This window comes from Haplochromis burtoni, unplaced genomic scaffold (genome assembly GCF_018398535.1).
Source record: "Haplochromis burtoni strain Fernald_Lab_line unplaced genomic scaffold, NCSU_Asbu1 Contig_141, whole genome shotgun sequence".
NCBI classification, from domain to species: domain Eukaryota; kingdom Metazoa; phylum Chordata; class Actinopteri; order Cichliformes; family Cichlidae; genus Haplochromis; species Haplochromis burtoni.
Window position 1 is genome coordinate 322,880 of NW_024582502.1, and position 22,907 is coordinate 345,786.

The window sequence follows — 22,907 nt, forward strand, 5'->3', positions numbered from 1 at the left end:
GCGAAAGAAGGGAGAGGTGTACAACCAAAGATCACAGTGTACCTGGAACTGTGAATCTCGTCAAGGTGGAAGGAATCATGAAAAAAGGATGTAGGATTATTTTGAAAAATAAACCTCAAGCAGTCAGCAGGTAAACTTAGTCTGGGTCACCGTTTTTATCTTCCAGAACAACAAGAACCAAAGCACAAAGCCCTGATCTGAATTCTACTGAAAATCTGTGGGGTGAACTGAAGATCAAGGTCCATCCCTGACGACCATCTAATGTTAAAAAGCTTGAGAGATTCTCCAAAGAAGAATGGGCTAACATGCAGACATGCCTAGCACACCTGCTGGCCACTGTACGGCTACATCCTACAAATCTGTATCTATCAGAGTAGTATGGGAGAGCATTAATAGCTATTTCATGGTTCTTAAATGGCATGGTAAGTGGTTTTAACTCATTATTTAAAACCAGTAGCACTTTTAAACTCCTTAGCTGACCAAGTGCATAAAGTTGTCTTTGTCTACAGTGATTAGGGCTGTGCGATATGACACAAAATCTCATATCCCGATATAAGACATTATCGTCCGATAACGATATAAATCACAAAAATGTAACATTTTCTGTAAATTATGTGAATCTCGGGCAGCTCGACTTGCGAGAAGTGTTTCCAGCTGCGTGTCATGTAGCTGGAGTCGAGTGTTTTAACCGATGCATGAAACGATACATTTTTAGACATAAGTTTTAATGGCCGCCGTTTTCTTTGTGAGTATTTATTACACGGCGTGCTGCGGGGAAAAGCCTGTTCTAACGTCTAAGTCTAAGGTTTATTTTTTAGCACCTGACGGTCTTTTTTGCTTCTCATCTGAAAATACTCTGCATACTCTTTCAGGTGATTCAGTTTATTTTGAAAAGTCTCAACAGGATCTTGAGCTTTATTGTGAAAGGTTTATGTGGAACAAGCGGACACGTGACGAGATGGTGTTACCGTCGTTGTTGTTGTAGTGTGGTTATATTAAATATAAGAGAAAGAGAGAACTTTAAGAAATTAATGTAGCCACTACAGTGACCATCAGAACGATGAAAAAAATATTGCCGTAAACAGTTTATTTTGCGACACCACAAAACAAACGATAGCGTAAAATTAAACATAAACGTTTTTATATCGTCATCCGATATATATCGTTATATCGAACAGCCCTAACAGTGATTAATAAATTTCTTTCTCTAACTCTTATTCAATAGGAAAGCTATTAACAACAACACTTTCTATGTTTCCTCACCACAACAAATAACACCTAAATGCAGCATGATGCATTCTTTTTCATTAGGAATTTTAACTTTGTAATGCCACTCATGGAAAGTAATGTCAACCTTTGTAGGTCAAAATATGTATGTATAAAATTTGCATTCAGAAATTCTAAAAGAAGAAAAATATTTCACATGATTTTAACACCATGCTTCAGTTGGAGATAGCATTTATCATGCTTTAAAGCCCACAGTACAGCCAAAGTATAGATGAGTAGACTGTAGTCAGTAAAAGCAGAATTTCAAGTCCCTGCAAAGCTGTAATGAACGGAGTAATTAGCCGAGTTTGGCCACTGTAATAATCATTTACATCTAGTCGAGGGACTGCAGTCTGTGGCACTTCCATGTTAGTTTCATTTTTTTAGGTCAATGCTTATTTCACTAAGATGAAGTCTGAGGTAAATCTGAGAGTAAATAAATGGAAAATGCCAAGCTGTGCGTACAGTTGAGTTTGACATTTATTGTCAGCTTTATGCAAGAAATCCATGCCAAGTTTTGATTTTCTCTTCTAAACAGCTTGAGCTAACAGAGATTTTTTGAAAAATGCATAATTCTTTGACGGTTCTGTACAGTGAAACTTGTAGAGAGACAATGATAATACCTAATAGCTAAAACTATTAAAACTATTTAAGAAGAAGAAAACAATGGCTCTTTAAAGCACTAAGATGACAATGAGCTTAAATACCTAAACCCACACTTCTGCCAAGCTTAATTCTTGCCTTTTCTTACATGATAAGAAGAGTATATTTATTTAAATGTTGAGTAGATATGAATGCTACAGTAAGTTTACCGGAGACGCCCAAGTGCAAAAAGAGATTTTCATATTTTTATGGTAAATGGACCAGTTCTTATGTAGTGGTTTTATGTAGTGGTACTTTACACAACTTTGCTCATTCATCCATTCACACAAGCACTTTTTTCTATACTCTTTCTATACAAGTGCTCCTATCTAACATCCACACATTAGTACTTTCCCCAAGGATATTTGGCATGCAGACAGGAGCAGACCTTACTTTACCACAAAAAAATAACTGAAGTGAGACTGCAGACATGTATTTAAGTTTGAGCAACATTAGAAAGAAGTTAGAAGTAAAGGCAGCATAGCACGCTACAAGAAGTGCTTCTAGAAGTACAAACACTCAGCTCAGGTCAGAAGACGCTCAGGATGACAGTAATCTGCTCGGGTTACTCCATCATTGAGTATTCAGGGGAGAGCTAGGTTATAGCAGGCCACAGCACTAGGCATAAAGTTAAGTGTAAAGTTAGACCAGCATCTGCAGATATGAGGATGCAGATTTGTCCACAGATTCGTGCAAATACAAAAGCCTTGAATGTCAGAATCAGGGATTTTAATTTGATCCGCAGAGGTTTGGATGCGAATGAGACTTACTTAAAAAGGCACAATTTTAAGGGTGACTGAGAAAAGCAGGTGAGGGGCAACTCAGAGAAAGCAACTCAACAAAAACATGATAATCTATGGCCTCTATTACTGCCAGCCTGTCATTGTGACCGAGTGCCAGTGTCTCCATGTCTATAAATGGTGTTGCAGTCAGCCACACAGACAGAGAGGTCAGAGATTCCGTGACTCTTCAACTCTCTGCAGAACCTTTTCTTTGGCATGCTGGTACCCTCTCCTTCTGTCACCACGGCAACACGGCAGAGGACAATACAGTAGTGAGCATCGCCATTACTCAGGTCAGTGACTGGGACGGATCTGCCATGAATACAAGGAGAATCATTTCCAGGAGCAGCCTCTGCAACGGCAGCCAAGGATAGGGACACGCTATAGGACTTTCAGCGTGATTACAGCTGCAGCTGGAGCACCATAAGTCATTTAAAACACTGCTAAACCAGTCTCAAGCCACTGTGATCCCACTGAACAAAGGACAGCTGGTACAGAATATGCCCACAGTGGGGTAACCTACCGTCTATAATCATCATGCAGTTTGCCTTTTAACAAACAAACAAAGAGAGTGGGAAAAAAGATACTGCAAAAGCTCTCTAAAATCTGGATACCATGACAACATTTAGCAAGACATAAACTTCAAAAAACAATAATTGCTGCAAATGTTTATTTTCTTCTCATAAACCAGTTTCATCAGCACATCTAACAAACACAAATAAATTTTTATCTATGTCTATATTTTTGATATTTTCAGAGAAAGTCTGTGTAGGGTGGACTTTGCTACTTACATTAAATGCAATAGTTTGTATTTTTAATAGAGATGGCACGATACCACTTTTTTATGTCCGATACCGATATCGTAAATTTGGATATCTGCCGATATCGATATGAATCCGATATAGTGTGTTTTTTAATCAATAAAACGTTTTTTTAATATCTTGCTGCATTTTGTATAAGTTTTTACTCAAGTTTAAATAAATAACAACACTAAAGCTATTCTGTTATACCACCTGTATGTAAAAAAAAAACACTGCGCCCAAAATATTTCATAGTTCAGCAACACTGATCAATCTAATAAACTTAAGCCTACTCCATCCTCCCTATTCTGGTATTTTAAAGAGTACTTAGCAGAAATATTCAACAACCTAACTAATAGGGTTGCAAACTCCCAGCAAAAAAAAAAATAGGGAACCACCTTTCACCTCATGTTGCTTAATCGATGTAATCAAATTTAATTTGATGCAGGGGGAAAAATGCACAGAAATAAATTCTTTTTCAAGAATTATTAAATAGATTCAACATCTTTCTTCAACAGAATTGCAGACTGCACAGATGGTACTTTCCCAAAGGAAAAAGTACTATAGCTTACTAGGGTATATTAGACTTAACAGTTACTATATACAGTAATGGACTTCTATACATTTTACATCAGATTAAAACTTTGGGTGTAAGATTCAGATAATTATTTATTAAAAGCTAGACATTTTAAATGAGAATAAGAAAGAAAAGTATGTCTTTGTGCCCCCTTTTCCCTGTTAATGCCCTATCGGCCCCCCTGGCTAAACTGCTAGATCGTGCCTACCAGCGCAGCTCGAAAGTTTGCGCAGTGACGAGATATTGCAAGAACGATGTTTACAACAGCTTTATGCCAAGCCAGTTCCAGCTCGCTACGTAGAAAAAGATCCTGAGTAGAAGTAATATTAAATAAATTCTAACAACAGCTTATCAAGCTTAAACGTGCTGCTGTTGTTCAGCCGCTGGTTTCCTCGTTCTGGTGAGAAGTGGGCCAAAAACAAAGAAGAGAGACGGACTCCCGACAGAAAAGCCGATCAGCTGATCATTGATCAGTTTCACGATTGAAGTAGCAGGAGGAGAGTGAGAGAGGCAGTCTCTCCATATATTGGTTGTTAAGCTTACCATGGGAATGCTTTACAAACATTCAGAGATGAACTTACACACTTGCTTTACTTCTCTCTGGGATAACTTCCTCGGAGATGAAATGCCTGATTGCTAGCAAGGCTACAAATACACACAGCCGCTCTATCACGTGATGCATACTGCTGCAACTTGCTACGGTTATGAGCCGAGTTACGCCGTGTAGCAAGTTTTGTGAGGTGCTTTTTTGATATTTAATGGATCGGATTACATTTTTTATTTCTTGCCGATATCCGATCCAGCAATTTGGGTCAGTATCGGACCGATACCGATACGTAATATCGGATCGGTCCATCTCAAATTTTTAAGTCTTGCAAGTTCTTTCTTTAGTACATGTTCTCACCCCACACGATACCATGGGAGCCATAATTTCTAGTCCCTGGAATAAGGGCTTGACATTACTTAACTGTTCTTTTGTGATGGGAGGGTGAGCAAGGGTTTCAATATTTTTGGTCAACTTCCACCTTTAGCTTAAATACAGCGTAAAGACTTCTTTTGCACCTTTTTCTTTCTTTACCTCTTGAAGGCTGACTAGGCGTAAACCTTGAAGCTCTTTTTTGAACTTCTTATAGAACAAAATAACAGAGTTTGCATCAGCAGTTAGTCAGGGTGGTCTCTGATTTAAAACCCCCAAAACTATTCTAACATCTTTATTGATATAAAGATTCATGCCACAAGAATGTGCTGCAAGAAAGAACCCAACTTCTTAATCGACACAGTCGCTTAAGTACTGTTTTAGTCAACGGTACAGTTCAATGGCACAAAGGCTGGTTTTCATTGTGTTAAAATAATTTGAAGTGGAGACTTTCAGTTTTATTTGAAGGTATTACACTGAATATTTAAGAATTGCATTCATTTTTGTCCACTGTAGGCTCAAAACTACTAGTATCATAACTTTAAGTGTAAGAATTAGCTTCAACACTTGGGTAAAAATCCAAGTATTATTATACAAAGTTATCACAACTGAAACATTTAAAAAAAGGGCAAATCATAAACCTCAGAATTCAAAACCAAAAACTTCACAACAAGCAAAATTGTTCCTGCGGAGCAGTTTTTTATTCTTCAGTAAGCTAAAGCCGTTAAGGTCAAGATAGCAGAGCAGGCGACACACACTGCATGTGCTTAACCTTTTCCTGTGGTTTAACATTGACCGGGTGGGGCACTTGAAATGGGAGATAGCTCCACACACTGTGGCCTAGTAGAAAGGGTGAGGTCACTGAACCACACGCGCGCAGATGAATTATGATAGACATATGCAATGGCTCTAAGCTATTATGTATGCGGACGCACAGTTATTTGCAGAACACATAAACACAATATAGTTTATGAAAAATAAGTCACATCAAGATCATGCAAGGGAACCTAACATGCACATTAATATGTAGAAAACATTCAAGGGCAGGCACGAGTACAGAATGCAAACTGAATCAGAAATGAAGTAAACATCTGCAAGGATTTCCTCTCAAAGGTTTGTTAATATCTAAAAAATATGCAGATAAAAGCAAGCAAGGACATGTGCGTACAAATAAATATGGAGACATGCTAATGGCAATCACACACACACACACAAACTCTGTAAGTAAGCAAAAACATAGTGTGGACAAGCACGATGTGCGTGTATGCAAATATGCAGATGAAAACAAAGAGTCACACAGCCACATTTAGGATACAAATTCCTGCACACACGCACACGGGGAGGACTGGAGAAATGCCACGCTTGCTGGCAGTGCCATGTGTGACGGATGGCTCTATCTACAGTGTTACATGCCACAGAGAGCCAGAGGGTGTGTGAACGGAGCCACGTCCTCGAGCTTTATCCGACAATGATACGGGAAGGATGGATGTCGCGCCGCGAAGGAAATAACACAACCTGCTAGGTCTTTGACGGCAGAAAACAAATATAGCACGAGGAGAAATCTCTGGCTAAGTGAAAAAAGTGAATAAAGGACAGACAGACTGTCTCTGCTCTACTCAGTGATAATATGATCAGCTCAGATTTGCAAGCCAGGCTCAATTTCATCATATTGTTTTACCATCTGCAGAAAGGTAATACAATTAACAAAAACAAAACAAACAATCACATCTGCCTGGATATTTTAGATGCTCGATTTTATCGTGTTTATTTTTCCATCTGAATTGTCTATATCGTAATCTTCAGGACAGTCTAAATATTAAAGACACCCCTCTCATACAAGGTCCCAAGTGTGACCTCTGCTACTGCAAATGCAAAGGAAGAATATACTAAACAAAGGTCAGAGTGACAGGGTCTCCCCAGGCCTACTTCTTTGTTCAAGAGAACAGGAGCATATGACATTATTTGTGGTATTTTATTATATTCCAACCTAACCACTTTGGCAGGCAAACAGCACAGGCTTGCTATCAAACAATAACCAGAGCCAAAGAACAGCGATTATACCATCATTTTCCCCTGAAATGCTGTTTCCTTGCCAGGCTGAGAAGCACTTGGAAACAGGATTTTACAAAATGTGTCAATAAAATGCACTTCTGAAAGTAATATAAATCTCTGTGGGTGTAAGAGCAGCTTTTGAAGGCACCACTTTGCCCTTTCAAAATATGCAGTTTTTCTACTTTTGTCCTTGTTCACTCTAAGGTGAAGGATCTGCGCTTTTGGGCAAGGTCCCAGATCAACCTGTAGATTTGGTATAAAGTCACGGGAAAGGCCTGTGCTGAGAAATGTGTCACTACAGATTATTCTCCCATTTGCAGAGTATGAAGATAAGGAGAAAATTATTTCACACTTTCAATTTGATAGATGAGGACTATCAGAATGGACGTTTTTGTCAGAATTCTTCCAACTGCTTTTTTTAACGGCAAGGAATTTATAACATAGCATTTCTAAGCATACAATAACATAATTACTTCAGAAAAAGCAAAAGCAGTACTATTTGCCTTCTGAAAAACTAACCTTTTTATCAAACCACTGCTGTGCAATGATGCATTTCAACATTATGTACTGTAATACTCAAAGTTTGTAAAATCAAGCTAAAACTGAGGATTTTCTTCCACAATATAAAAACTTCAGCGAGAGTTTGAGCTGTCACCTGTGAAAGCATCATGCCAAAAGACACCAGAACTCAGTTTGGACTTGAGAAAATGAAGGATATCTGAAGATTTCAACAATCAGAAGCCAAACTGGATCTGGGTCGTCATTTTGTCCTCCAACATAAACACAACTCAAAACATGCGTAGCTCCTTGTAAAGAAATATCTCCGTCAAATTTGTAGAAGCTTGAGAGATTTGCCAAAGAAGAATGGCCTGGGGAGAAGGCGTGTTACAGACTTGTTGCAAACCACAACAAACGACTGCAGGTTGTTATCCAGCAAAAAGGAACTGATTGGTTTTAACCCTGGCTTTTTTGGGTTTTTGTAAAATAACTTTGCCTGTTTGCAAAGTAAAATAACAGAAACATCCAAAATAAAAAGCTATGTTCAAAATTCTTTACTCACGTTAACAGCGCTTAAAAAATACTAATAACCTTTTGTGTATTGATCAAACACATTTATATGTTAAAGCACTCCCCATATGTTTTCACATAAAACAGTGTCTGTATGTTTATGTGCAGCAGAGTAGAAGAGATACTAAGGAAATATTGAGAAGATAAAGTTACTCACCTCTCATGATGTGGCGCACTACTTTGACAGAACCTCCTCTTAGGTTAAGAATTTGATGGACCCTCTGTTGAAGCTACATGCAGACAAAAAAGAAAAGAAAATAGAATTCCTATTATCTAAAGCTGTATATTGTTGATTGTTTTGATGTGTCTTATTACTTGGTCTGTATTTTAGTGATAAACAAGAACTAAAGATAACATTGTAGCTAAAAAGACAGTTTCCACTTTGAGTTAATGCTAGTTTGCTCAGCTTAAAATGTCCAACTTTAAGCTAATTGTTTGCTCCATATGTTTATTCTTGGATTCTACTATAGTGGCTTTTATGTTATACTAGGCCTTTTAAACACTAGTGCTTGGAAATATTGCCTCAAATCTTTATCCCAATATTTCATTCATATTTTTTACAATATAGAAAACAATGCAGTGGTTGCACCTTGCAGGCAGTAGAATTTAGCCCAAACCCTGACAAAAGGTTTCAGCAGCAGTATTACAGTGTAACAGTAGTGACACGGCGTTATAGACTGTGACATAATGCAAGTCAAATGCCTAAGTAGTATTTTTTTTTTTTGCTGCAACTGCAACACTTTAACAAACTGCACCCATTAAAAGCTATTTGACCTCCATCTGTTTTCATAGTTTGTGTGATCAGACATGTTAAGAACAATTAATCTGAAAGGAAATTGGCAAGCCAGGACCAGTTTGCGTGTGTGTGTGCGCATGCGTGCACATGTGTGTGTACCTGTGGGATTCCTGAGTTGCTGATCTCCACCATAATGTAGCAGATCAACTGAAGAACAAATAGCCCGGCGTCCAGACGACGAAGGTAAAACTCATCCTCCATGCTGTCGTCCAAGATCTCCCCACGACGGACCATCTCCTGCACACACACAAACAGACAGAAAAGCCTTGTAAAAAGAGAAATGTTTTCAAGCACAAAGCAGAGTTTTCTGTTGTTTGTGGCACACTTATAAAAGATTCAACAAACAGAAAAATATCAGAGCCCAAGTTTAATTTAGGTGTTGTTTTTCAGCCTCTTCCACAAATCAATTTTCTTATTGACCAGACAAACAAATCAATCGATTTCACAGCTCTACTGCTGGCTCTCACACACTTACACATACGTACACACACTTGCATAGTTATCCATCTTAATGGTCCTGTCAGTATGCCAATAACACAGTGGTGCCAATAAGCACACAGCCTACATTAATCATCATTAGAGATCAAGAAGCAGACCTGAGGGGAGAGGGGAATCTGAAGCGTAAGCCACTAGAATGGCACAGAAATACAAACAGTGTGTATAGCACATTGCAGCCTCTAAGATTTACATCTAAACGTCATCAGTAAAGTCACTATTTATTGTGAATGATGCAACTGGCCTTGTAATAAAAACACTGAAATATTCATGTATTTGCAGAATGACAAACTGAGTGTATTTGGTGACATTCACAGGAAACATGCTTTATTAAGCTACCGATAATGCAAATGCAACCATTTTCCAATGATACACCTTCATATTGAAGCATATAAATGGTAATACTAACTTTTCAATGAGGCAGCCAAATTTCACTTTTACCAAGCAGCTAAAAATCTGATTCTTGCTGCCAGACAGAATGACGGAAAAGGGACACTTATTGCCTAGCCTCTATTATTTAAAAAGAATTTCAGGGTTGACAAAGTATATTGGTAAAGCAAAAAACAAAACATGGATTTCAGCATCAAGCTAATGGGTATCCCCATGACCTTCAGACCCAAATGATTTAATCTCTAAGGACTTCTCCTTTAAGATCAATCACATTGAAAAGCTGCCTCTTCTGAGGACTACATTACAAGACTATTTTGTGGAAGCCCTTTTAAACCATGTTGCAATGCTGGGAAACAAAATAGCATGTCAGTGTAAGAGACTTTGTGATTTAACAGCAGGATGGAGCCCCGATTTATCGATTTCATTCCTAAGAGAAGACAGCCCAGTACACATTTACAACAAAGCCCTGGTATATAATGCAGCTTGTTAAACATGCAAGACAATGCAGATAATTAAAACAAGAACCGTTAATAAAGCCATTAAATGTAGGGCATTTTTTGTCTTCTGTGTCCTCTGAGTAAAACCGTGGCCTAGTATTCTGTTTTATTACAAAGAGGAGTGTTATCGCATTGTAAAATAGAGCCCCAGAGCTCAGTCTTGTTGCTGTCAACCATACATACTAAAGATGCACAAAAGTTGAAACAAAGTTATTTGAATTTAAACTGCGTTGCCTTTCCCTCCTGTAGGAGGGGGGGGGGAAAAAGATTATCTCAGTTTCCAAGTCAGCTCATTATTAGGAGGGGATACAGTAAATCTCACAATCCAACTTCATCAAAGACACAAAACGAATTCTGAGACAAGGTAAGCCTCAAGCACCAGTGGTGCAAAACAGTGGTAAAGATATTATTATGCAGACTTCAAAACTACAATCCACGTCTCCATCAGTGATTCTCAACTAGAGGTATCCCTGCTCAGGGAGTACTTCTTTGTAACTGGGTTTTTGTTTTTTGTTTTTGTTTTAAATACAAGCATATTTGCATTTAGATAGAAAATGAATTTAAAGGAATGAGATGCTGAATGTTAGGGCATTTATTGCTATTGAGACTAGTAACACATTAACTCCTAACCAACAAGCTGAGCGCACACAATAAACCCTGTGCATTAACCTTGAGATTGCATAAAATATTTACGTAGTGACCTAGTCTAGATGTCATATTAGCCATCACTAGAGTACATTTGAAATAATTATACAAAAATACATTTTTATTAAATTGTTGATGGACCAGAAGAGCTTTGATGAACTGTGAGACGGATTCTCCAAAGTCTTTGGAAGTCTGCTGGAGAGACGGAATGCCATTGTTCCAACACATAATCCCTTAGTTGGCGTTTTGATGATGTTTGCGGAGAGTGCCGTCTGTCAAGAGGGTTTAAAAAGTCCCATATGTGTTCAGTTTGAGTAAGACGTGGTGAATCAGGGAAATGTTTTGATGAGTATTAGTTGTTTAGTTGGCTTTAGAGTACTATGGAAAAAAATCTTGCGTCAACCTTCATTTCTTTCTTTCCTTCAGAGTTTGTACAAGTCTAACAAGCTTCAAGGTCAGTGTTTGGTATGCCTACTTTATTCTGAAAAAAAGCCTGAAGTTTCTTAGGCAAGCTTTTTAAAAGTAGTCTTCAGGAATATTTCTCCAGGCTTCTTAAAGGACAGTCGAAGCTCTTCTTTGGATGTTGGCAGATTTTTGTTCTGTTTTCTGTTAAGATCCCACGCTGCTTCAATAATGATGACATCCAGGCTCTGAGCAGGCCTGTCCATGATCAACAGCATTCCATTTTCTGTTTTTATTTTTTCTTCCTAGTTTTTTATGACCATACGTTTCTTTCTTTTCATCACCATGAACTGTGTTTTACAAATGGGTGCACCTCTCTTCATAAGCCTTGTTGTCACCGACTTTCTTGTGTAATCTGGCATACCTCAGCCTCTTCTCCCCATTTCCCTTCTTGAAGAATGGCTTCTTGATGGCCATCCTTCCACTGACATCACTTCTGATAAGGAGCAGATGAACAGCAGATAAATCAACTAGAGGTCCAGATGCATCTCACAGGTCCTCTGTCAGGTCTTTATTGGATTTTTAGGTTTGCCCACTTCTTCTTTTGTCCTCCACTTGACCAATTAAGACAAACTACATAGCATGCTCAGATACACCAAGTTTTTGGTTCTTCTTAGTAATCACCTTGTTGGCCCAAAAATATTATTTTATGCCTCCCAAACTGTGTTAGCATTGACATTTCTTTTTACTCCAGCTAAAGAAATGGGAACACATAATATGTTTTGCAACATTTGCAGCCAGCTACTAGTAACAAAGTAACAACAAAAAAAAGTAAAACTATTCTACTTGTACTATAAAGCACACCTACCTGGAATGATTCAGAGAGCAGAACTGAAACATGACAGGTGATGCTGATTAAAAAATACTTGATTTGGAGTGCTGCCATGTATGCTGCAAACTGGTTATTAAGTTCAGTTTACAAGTATTGTATGGTGCATGACTGACTTAATTAGTGAATCCAAAAGAAACTAACAGGTTACACATGGTTTCCCCTGCTTTAGGCTTCATTAATTACAAGAATAGGGGGAAAAATACCCAAGTCAGCTAATGTCCCTGACACTTTAATATCATACTTGTGCAAAATGTTTTTTTTAATGTCAGTGAAGTATCAGATTTGCATCATTTTTATTTGCTTCCACAGTCAGAGGCTCAGTTTAATTTATTTAGTGCTGAGAAACTGTGCCAAGGAGAGAGAGGTGTTTTTCAAAATGACAGAAGAGGAGGAAGAGGGAAATGCTCAGAAAACTCCTCCTCAGTATGATCCTGGCAGCTACTAATATTAATTTTGAGAACTTTATCACCTCAACCTCTAATAGAAAAAGCATCTGCCCAGACTCAAAACACATTTAGTGTATAATTTTAGAGTGTACATATGGCCGGTCAAGGCAAGAGAAGCCATGATGTCACCAATGGAGGATGACAGAAAGAAAGAAAATTGCAGTTAGGCTTATGTTGTCACAGAAAATGTGTGCAAGGTTTTCTTTGCTGACATAAGACAGCTAAGATCAGCACTCTGGTATGTTAATCTATCAAAACACATATGACTAAGAATAATTTCACTCATCAAAACAGAAGAACAACCTTCATGGATGGGCTCTATGACACTTAAAGCAATATTATTTGTCAGATAATTCAATTAAATGAGTTGCGCCTGGTTAGTACTTGGATGAGAGACCACCTGGGAATACCAGGAGCTGTACACTTTTGGTAAGCTGTAGCTCAGGTAGAGCAGGTCTTCTACTAATTGGAGGGTTGGTGGTTCAAACCCTGGTTTCTCCAGTCTGCACGACAAATATCCCTGATATTAATCCAAAGTCGCTCTCTGATGCATTCATCAGAGTATAAAGGTGTGTGAATGTAGATAGAAAAGCCTTTAGGTAGAAAAAGCATAGAAAAAGTGCATGTATGAATGGGTGAATAAGGCAAGCTGTATACAGCACTTTGAGTATTAAGAGTTGAAAAGCACAATATAAGAACCATTTACAAGGAACTGATTTTTTTTTTTTTTTTTTTTTTAAATGTAATTTTAACGTGAACGTTTAAGGGGGTTGCAACGCTTTCAGAGCCAGCCTCAAGTGCCCAATAGAGAACTGCATTTTTTGGCACATTTCTCAGCTCCAGCAGCTGATGCCTGATAACGAGCTGTGTGAAAACACTGCTTTGAAAACCAGAGGAACCAGCTTCCAATCTAAGTTGCAGAACATACAAATCTAGGTGAATTAACACTGAAAGTTTTTCATTTATCTATATGAATACCCCCCCCCCCCCTTTTTGGGGGGTTTAAGGGACTAGAAGCACTAGAAGCAACAACGGGCCTCATCAAAAAGAAAAAGTAATAAAAATTTTGCAAAAGTCACCTGCAACACTTTACAGTAACAGCAAGAAAAGCTCGACAGATCAAGAAAGACCTACGAACGTGTGAGAGAGTGGAAGTTCTTTTTGAAGCATGACGTGCATTTACAATTTATTATAGAGAGCAGTGGAAGTGGACATTTGGGATATTAAAAGCTGAACCGGCGTAGGCACTGTGGCAGGATTCATTACAGCGAGAGAGTTTTGTTCACTCGTAAGTTTTGACAATGTGACCAATATCTTTTGTGTGTCAGCTCGGTCCCTCTGGCAAACACCGGACAGAAGAAGCGGAGGAAGAAAAACGTGTTGAAAGGAGGGACTGGACAAGTCAATTACTGCAACCTCAGGGGAGCCTGGCAGCTAGGCTACAGTACAGACAAAGTAATAAGCAGTGATTTTCAGCTGCATTGTGCTTGTGTTTGTGTGATGGCATGTGTATGATTTATAGAACAGTCTGCATACTTTTGGAAACCACATAGGTTTGTTTGGGTCTTTGTTTGACATGTTCATAAGCGTACATATCTCTGAACAAGAGCCTTTATCTAGCATGCTCCTTAATGTGTGTGTGTGTGTGTGTGTGTGTGTGTGTGTGTGTGTGTGTGTGTGTGTGTGTGTGTGTGTGTGTGCTTGTTATTCCGGTGCTCTCTTTTTTGCTGGCATACTTCGATGCAGAATTAAAGTGATTTCTTTGTCAGCAATTTACAAAAACCCACTGTGGCTGTGTGTGTAGGAACTAATGGTTTTTGATGAAGCTTAAGCAAACTCCAGAAGGAGGGGTTAGATAGCCTCATTATGAAACAGAGATGCAGAGGTTCACAAGGAAAAATCTGAACCAAACACTGCTTTGTGAGAACACACGTCGACATGCTGATTTCTAGTTTTGATGGAGAGAGCCAAAGAACAGTCATCTGCTTCTGGGCTTGTATCAGTTATCGTTTGCTTACAAAGTGGGGAAACGCAAAACAGCAGTGTTACAGGAAGATGGGGTGGGGGCTATTTACAAGCAAAAACAACACATTCGGTGCTGAGCTCTGATCAAATGTTGAAATGGTTGACGGTAAAACACAGTTTGTCCGTGTTCAGTCTCAAGCAGCTTTGTGTTCTCGATCTTTGACAGCTTCCTTCAATGTTTCTTTTATGAACAGGACTACACTTCTCCTGTAATTTATCTTTTAAGTTGTGATTGTGAGTTAGCCCTGACTGGATGACTCAATCAAAGACTCAGGAAAGCAGTGGCGCACTGCTTTTAGCCAGAGTTGGGGAAGTAAAGCAAACATCGTAACAAAGACGGTAACAAAAGAGTAAAAGAAAAACCAACAAAAGGTGTTTTTCTAAGGCTACCGTTTTCTTCTAGAACCAAACATATTACCTTATTTGGTGTCGTGATGCTGAAAATAGAGAAAAAAATTTAACATATTAGCCCAAACTACCAAATAAGCCCAAAAAAGTATCCAACAGAGTCCTTGGGAAGGCTATAGCACCTGATACATCAGACCTCCAAAACAGCTTGGACCCATCAGGGCATGAACACAGACCTCCTGAGGTACGCTGTGGAAATCTGGCACTGGAATGTTGGCAGCAGATCCTTTTGGTCCTGACAGTTGCAGGGAGGGTCTCTGTGGATCAGCCTTGGTTCAGAGCATCTATGGATGCTTGATTGGACTGGGATCTGGGGAGTTTGCAGGCCAGGTCAACACCTCAGGCTCTTTGTCATGTTCTTCAATCCAATACTGATGAGTTTTCACAGTGTAGCGGGGGGGGAGTAGCTTAGTCTGGAACAATGTTTAGTTGGGTGCTGTATGTCACACATCCACTTGAATGTCAGGACCCGAGGTTTCACAGCTGAAAAGTGCACTGTAATGAGATTATCTGTGTTTTCCACTTTAAAGCTACGTAATGGCTTCACACGGGCACTTCCCTAACCTACTTATGGGTCCTTCAGGGACTGCCTCGCAGTGTATGAGACTGGTCCAATTGGACTTTTACCTACACTTATTTTTGTCTCGAAAACAGATACAAACAACTGATGGTTACAATATATCAAGAGTATTCACACCCGGTAACGCAACTATTTCCAATATTAGGTTGTTTACTGCAATAGGCATTATTTAGGCATCATTAGAATATTATAGTTTGGTAGTATTTTCAGCTTAGATGATACATTCTCGCCGTTAATCACATGACAGCAAACTCATTGATTCAGGCATGTAGATATGGTTAAGATGACCTGCTGAAGATCAAACCAACCATCAACATGAGGAAGAAAGATGATTTAAGTGACTCTGAATTTGACATGGTTGTTTGCACCACACAGGCTCGTTTGAGTTTTCCAGAAACTGCTGATCTACTGGGATTGTCCACAGCAGATGATCACCATATCTATGGTTTAAGGGGAATGGTCTGAAAAAGAGAAAATGCCCAATGAGTGGCCAAAATGCCTTCTTGATACTAGAGGTCAGAATAGAATAGCTAGACTGATCCAGGAAGGCAGGAGTAACTCAAGCTAACACTTATTACAGCCAGCGTACGCAGAAAAGCAACTCTGAATGCACAACCTTGTCGAACCTTGAAGACAGAAAGGATAAGGAAGCAGAATACCACACTGGGTGTCAAGTTGAACAATAGATGATTGGAAAAACACTGGCTGGCCTGATGAGAGTGTCTTTTGCAACATTCTGGTGGTTAGGTCAGAATTTTTCATAAGCAGCATTAAAACGACAACAACAAAAAAACCCCCCACAAAAATGTTTCTGTCTTTGTAAGAATCAGGCTAATGGTATGGCGGATACTTTCTTGGGGCCCATTAGTAACAACTGAGCATTGTTTACATGCCACAGCCTGTCCGAGTATTGTTGCTGACCGTGTCCATGCCTGTATGACCACAGCGTATCCATCTCTGGGTGTCTGCTTTTAGCAGGATAATATAGTACATCACAAAGCTCAAGTCATCTCAAACTGTTTTCCTTAACATGACAATGATTCAGTGTACTCAGCTAATCTCCCCAGTCACCAGATCTCAATCAAACAGAGAACCTTTGGGATGTGGTGGAATGGGAGATTTGGATTATGGCTGTGCAGCTGAAAATCTGCTACAACTGCATGATGCTATGATATCAATAAAGACTAAAATCTTAGAGAAATATTTCATGTTTCAATGTGTCATCGCAGTGAACAAATAAGGTACTTCTGAAGGCAGAAAAAAATCTAACCGTGTGCAAGCAAGGAGTAAATAGTTAAGTGGCTACTGAGTGTATATTTTTAATAAAAGAAGCTTTTATTGCTGCATTAGGCCATATTCAGTGCTAGACCTAATTAAGTTCATCATGATACACCAGTATTGGCAGTACCCACTATATATTAAAACAATTAAACATGGACATCAGATCATAATGTGTTTTCTTTACAAAGCGCACATGAACAGAACAGTTATGGTTTGACTTACTCACCAATTTAGCACGGCTCTGCACTGATGCCTGAACTTACCCACTCGCCTCATGGCTGATTGAAATAAGGTGACTATAGCTATCGGCATTCACCTCTCACGTACTAACTGAAACTTCCCACAACAAACTTGTTAATTTTGACTGAGTCACTCACATGGGTGTAGATTTGATTTAGCTAATTATTTATTTAATTACTAGTTTTCTGTCTGCTCTTTCTGCTACTTCTTCATCCCTGTTTCCTTTCTATCGCTGACCTGTTCACTCCATCACCATGTCCTTGACTCAGAGGTGTTTTTGGATGGCCTGATTTAGTCACTGCAGTTTTTTGTTGTATTTTCACCTGCTTCACATTTCTTGATACCAGTTTAACCACATATTTTAAATATTTACATCTGGGGAATTGTTTTTTTTTTAAAGCTATCATGGTCATATCATTGCTATTGTCTACAATAATCATGTAGTGAAAATCAGTGATTGTGACACTTCTATACCACATAAATGTGTTGGTTAAAATAAATTGGATCACTGGGTAAAAGAAAGAGATTTTAACAAGGAGATGCAAAAATTGGTCTCTGTGTATCTGACACTTGACTCTAAGTTTACAGCTTGGTAAAATAATACCACAATACTTCCATCTGTGAAGTGCAACATTACCTGTAAATACAACAGCATTTTTTCCCCTTTAAAATGTATTAGACTTTAGAAATTATTTTTATATGAACACAGTAGATGAAGAAATGAGAGACATGTCTTTTTGAATTAAGACTGAAAAGTTAATACCTGTTAACATTAAATAATTCAGTCCAAACCGGAGCTGGGCACACTCTGGTTAAAGGTAATTTTTAGTCCTAAATCCCTGAGGACTAAACAGTCAAATATATGAATGGAGGGTGACTTTTAAAGGGAAAGAATAACAGATGAGGATAACAAAAAAAGCTGAGAGGAGAAAGAGAAATGATGACAGGAAGATAAACAAGCTGTGACACAAACAAAATTTCACTGAAGAATCGTGTATGAATCAGGAAACTGATAGAGGGAGAGCGAGTGAGGGAAAACATTTATTCTTGGAGGACGTTTAAGAAAGCTAAATATATCACATCCAGGTGCAAAACCAATTCCAACTTAACACAGACTTTCTTTGAAAATGTCTACTGTCAGCAAAGCTAAACTAGCTCATTTCTGCTGTACTTGCTACAGACCAGTAAAGGAAACCCACACTCGCTCTCTCTCACACATGCACACACACAACACCGCCAGCAACTGAGTTCTTAGGAGCTAGGAAAGTGCACTCAGGCATTTTACAGTATTGAGGTCGGCCTCAGCCATGTTTTGCTGAGCTTCATCAATCTCAAAGAGCTGTTACCAACAAGCTGAGAGCAAAGGGAAGGTTTGGAAAGGAAGAGAACTGAAAGCAGCGGCATTAGGGAGAGGAGGAAAGGAGAACTGAGGGAAATAAGAAAGATGTGTGAGGAGTGAGGTGGTGTGATATAGCAACAGAAACTGAGGATGAAGGAGAAAAAGATGCACAACAAGAAATACATTTTATACATAAGCTGCTCACAAGGAAGTAAAGGAAGAAGGAGAGGTAGAAGAAAAAGGGGGGTATGGAAATTAAGTAGAATAATAATATTAGAGGTATGTAAAAATGCAATTTAATGCATAAAAAGATAAATTGGAAATATGATAGGATGAAAAACAGCTTTAAGAAAAAGGAGGAGAGAATGAGAGGGATAGAAAGAAAAGAGAAAGAGATACCAAGGTGGAAAGAAAATAAGCAGCTTATTAGAAAGGGACTGGGCTGGAGATGCAGAGAAAAGGCAGCAGCAGCTTTTCCTCTGCTATCCTCCTGAGAAATCTGTGGATAATATGTTGCAGAGGAAAAACATTTTGCTTACCGCCCCTTAAAAACAGGCTTAACTAGGGGAAACCAAAAAGCACGGCGGAGAGAGATAAAACGCTGCTGCTGCTGACGGCAGTCGATTCTGACGAGGCGCTGGACAGAACTGGGTTGGCGTCTTTATCGCCTTATTTAAAGTAACGTGGCATTTGGATTCACACAGACTTAAAATATCACTCGGGTGTTTTCAGGACTGGATGTCGGACCAGCGGGAAGGAAACCACTGCAACCGCAGTATCATTTGTTGCCCAACATTAAGGAGAAGAAGTGATCAAATCAGAAAACACTAATGGAATTTCTATGGTTTGTGAATTAAAATGACATGTCAAAAGGAGCTGGAGAGAACAATCATGGCCTCATGGGTACACGTGAGGCCATAAGTTACACACAGCAAAACTTCCTCGCTGATGTCAGAGGAGAACAGCTAGACTGCTAGAAGAATTAAGGTGTAAACAACATGAAAACATAGATCTATACAGTATCAATGGATGTAATGTATGATGTAATGCTGTGGGGGATCATTTCTTTGCACACTTTTGGCCCCTTAGCACCAACCGTACATCATTTAAACACCCATCCTACCTGAGTGTATATGCCCTTATTTTCACTTTAACCTTTTATGAATGTTACCACTCCAAATGTGACAAAAAGCACTTCAGTCTATAAATGACTTTGGGTCCACAGACAGCACCACCCCACCGTAAAGTACTTCATATCCCTGCTACATGCTAGAGGCTTCAGGCTACAATATGCATGCCAATATATAGCTCTACACCAGGAATATCCCACTCCAGGCCTCGAGGGCCGGTGTCCTGCAGTTTTTAGATCTCACCCTGGGTCAACACACCTGAATCAAATAATCAGTTCATTACCAGGCCTCTGGAGAACTTCAAGACATGTTGAGGAGGTAATTTAGCCATTTAAATCAGCTGTGTTGGATCAAGGACACATCTAAAACCTGCAGGACACCAGCCCTTGAGGCCTGGAGTTGGACACCCCTGCTCTACACCATTAAACACTTATATTCATATAACTATAAGTCTATAAATGGTACAAGTGCTCCTTTGCAAGCAAAAATAAAAGGTGAATAATGCTCACCAACACGAAAACTAAAACAGTGCTCTGATTCAACCTAAAAAATGTGCACTCAAATAAAGAAATGCATCTTATCAATGTGATTTACTTGAGCTCATGACAACTAGCTTAAAAAACTTCCAGTCAGAGCCTAGATATTTTAATTATTCTCTTTTTCAGTGTAAAATGAAGAGAATACTGTTGCTGTGCGACAAACTGGCTCACAGTATGAAGTCTGAACTGGCTGAAGCAAAACCATGTGGCTTCAAAGATAGCTGCACACGTAGACATGTTTCTTATCACCATGTTATCGCAGTCATACTTCCACCATCACGGAAGAAGAAGAGGCGAGAGAACGATAGAGGGAGGCAGGGAGAGAGAAGAGAAAAGGAGAAAGAGAGATGGAGAGAAAATGTCAAACTGTCTGGCCTTTTCTTGGCAATCCCACCAAAGATGCCTGTCTGAGAAATTAATCTTCTGTCATCTTTAGATAGGAATCTCACACTTATCTGTCTCCAGCCAAACCCCGGTTCCCCTTGTCATTCTCGCTTTCACTCAAACCTCGCTCTTTCTCCTTGCATTTATGACACCATCTCCTCTTATTTTGACTATATATCTGTTGAGATATTTAAAGTATAACTATGTCTTTTCTTAACTTCCAACCTTTTTGAGGCTCTTTCTCTCTCCATTCAAGCCATTATCCCCTGCTCGGTCACTTATCTTCTATCTCTAGCCCTCTATCGTTGCGTCTAGCCCACAGCTCAATGCGCTGACATATACACACGCAGACAGCTCAATAGGCCGCTTTCACACAGCTATCAAACTTTCCATTCTTCTGTAAACTGTCATATTGTTATCAGCAGGACTGTGATTGTATTTTAGGTCTCTTCCCTCATGGCTTTGGATGTGACACTGTGTGGAACCGCACATCTTATCTACCCCATCCCTCCAAAAAAACCAAAAAGGACTGTATTTTTGAACGCAAACACCAATCCTTTCAAACAGGAAATGCAGCTGAAATCTGAACATCTATATTGCAGTGTGATTTAGCTGGTGGACAATACAAAACCATGTCTGTCTGATATTGCGCTGCGGTCCACATTTTTTTCCCCCGTCCGTGGACAATTCCAACTCAGAGTTTATCTTGTGCTGTTGCGATGACCTGCTGCAGACTGCTCAAGTAACTCACAGACCTGTCTCTTAACTTCCTTCTCTTCCTTTCTCTCTAAATGTATTCAACCTAGCAATGCTTCTGTACGTGTCCTTTAACAGAGTGTCGACGCAACACCACAGATAAACCACCTGATAAATGAGCTCTTACTGACAATACATTTCCCTCTTCCCATTTTCTGACACTCTGAATAGGCCACCTGTCCAAGGGGGTACCCCGCCTCGTGCCATATGACAGCTGAGATAGGCTCCAGCACTAGCATGACCCTGAATTGGACAAGTGGTTAAGAAAATGAAGGAATGGATGGACGGACTTTTATAAAACATTAAACTAAATTAGGCTGTTCATCACTTATAAAAAAGGGCCATAAATCTTGAGTAAATGGCCCCAAAGTTTTCTCTATCTATAGCCTTTAATACACATACACAAACTCTTCCAGGCCTGGAAAGGGAATGCAGGAATGGTAAGTTCTGGGCAACTTATCTGGGTGCATTCGGTACAGACTATTCACTGTGCCGTCCACAAACGCAGGAAAAAGCTTAATCATGCAAAGACACCATATTTGAACAAGGTCCAGAAATAGCGCTTCTCTGTTCTGCGGGCCAATGAATTTACATTTCAGCTTAGAAAACATGGACGCTGTGTCCTAAAGAGGAGAAGGATCATCCAATTTGTCATCAGTCTTCAACGCCAAGGTCTGCATCTCATATGGTACGGCGGTACATTGGTTCTTATGGAACTGGCAGCTTGCACAGCTGGAAATGTACCATCAGTGGTGAAAGATCTATTCAAGTTTTACAGCAACATAAGCTCCCATCCATTGTCTTTTTCAGGCAGGGCCTTGCATATTTCAGCAAGGCAACGCAAAGCTGCATACTGCAGCTTTTACAATAGGATCCTCTATCAGACAAGAACGGGAAAACAACACTCTCTCAAAAGTCTAGCAGCTGCTCTCCTCAGTCCCAGACGTTTACAGACTGTTGTGAAAAGAAGAGGGGATGGCTTAACCCATGTTGATGCCATCAAATTAAAAATAACTCTAGTTTCGCCTGAAATGGTACATTTCTTCCATGTTTTTTTAATCCATTGTGAGTAAAACATTGCTTAATGGTATTTGGAAATCATTGCATTCTGTTCTTAGTTATATTTTACAGAGCTTTATTGGAATTTGTCTTGTCCTACAAAACAAACAAATCAAAAAGATCAAACCAACCCAAAACAGAAAAACGCCTTTATAGCAATATTACTCCGAATAATGTCTCAGTGACTCATAATTCATTGGTGGCTTTTGTTTGTGGTCAATAATGAAATCCAGGAAACATGAATGCATAATGTAAATTCATCATCAAATCAAAAAGCATCACTGACAGACTGAGAGGGTAAGAGGGAGGGATGGGAAAAAGGAATAAAAGAAGAGTTGCTTACATGTTTCTCTCCTTCAATCCTTTTGTCAGCCTGTTGAACAGCCTCGAGGTACTTAAAATGCAACTCCATCAGTCGATCAACCTGGAGAGAAAATGAAATAGAGCAAAGTAGAAAAAAAGTGAGAGATGCAAAGTGGAAAAAAGAAACATAAAGAGGA

General features: G+C 39.2%; 1 protein-coding gene across 1 annotated transcript in view; it reads right to left on the bottom strand.

Annotated features, from left to right (window-relative positions):
* The window catches only part of ctnnbl1 (catenin, beta like 1), a 69,942-nt gene that overhangs the window by 3,979 nt on the left and 43,056 nt on the right, over positions 1–22,907 (bottom strand). The window contains exons 13-15 of the mRNA XM_005931482.3: positions 22,751–22,831; positions 8,999–9,136; positions 8,261–8,333 (exon numbers count right to left, since the gene is read on the bottom strand). Of these exons, the coding sequence (XP_005931544.1) occupies positions 8,261–8,333; positions 8,999–9,136; positions 22,751–22,831 (292 nt within the window). The remainder of the gene's footprint in view (positions 1–8,260; positions 8,334–8,998; positions 9,137–22,750; positions 22,832–22,907) is intronic.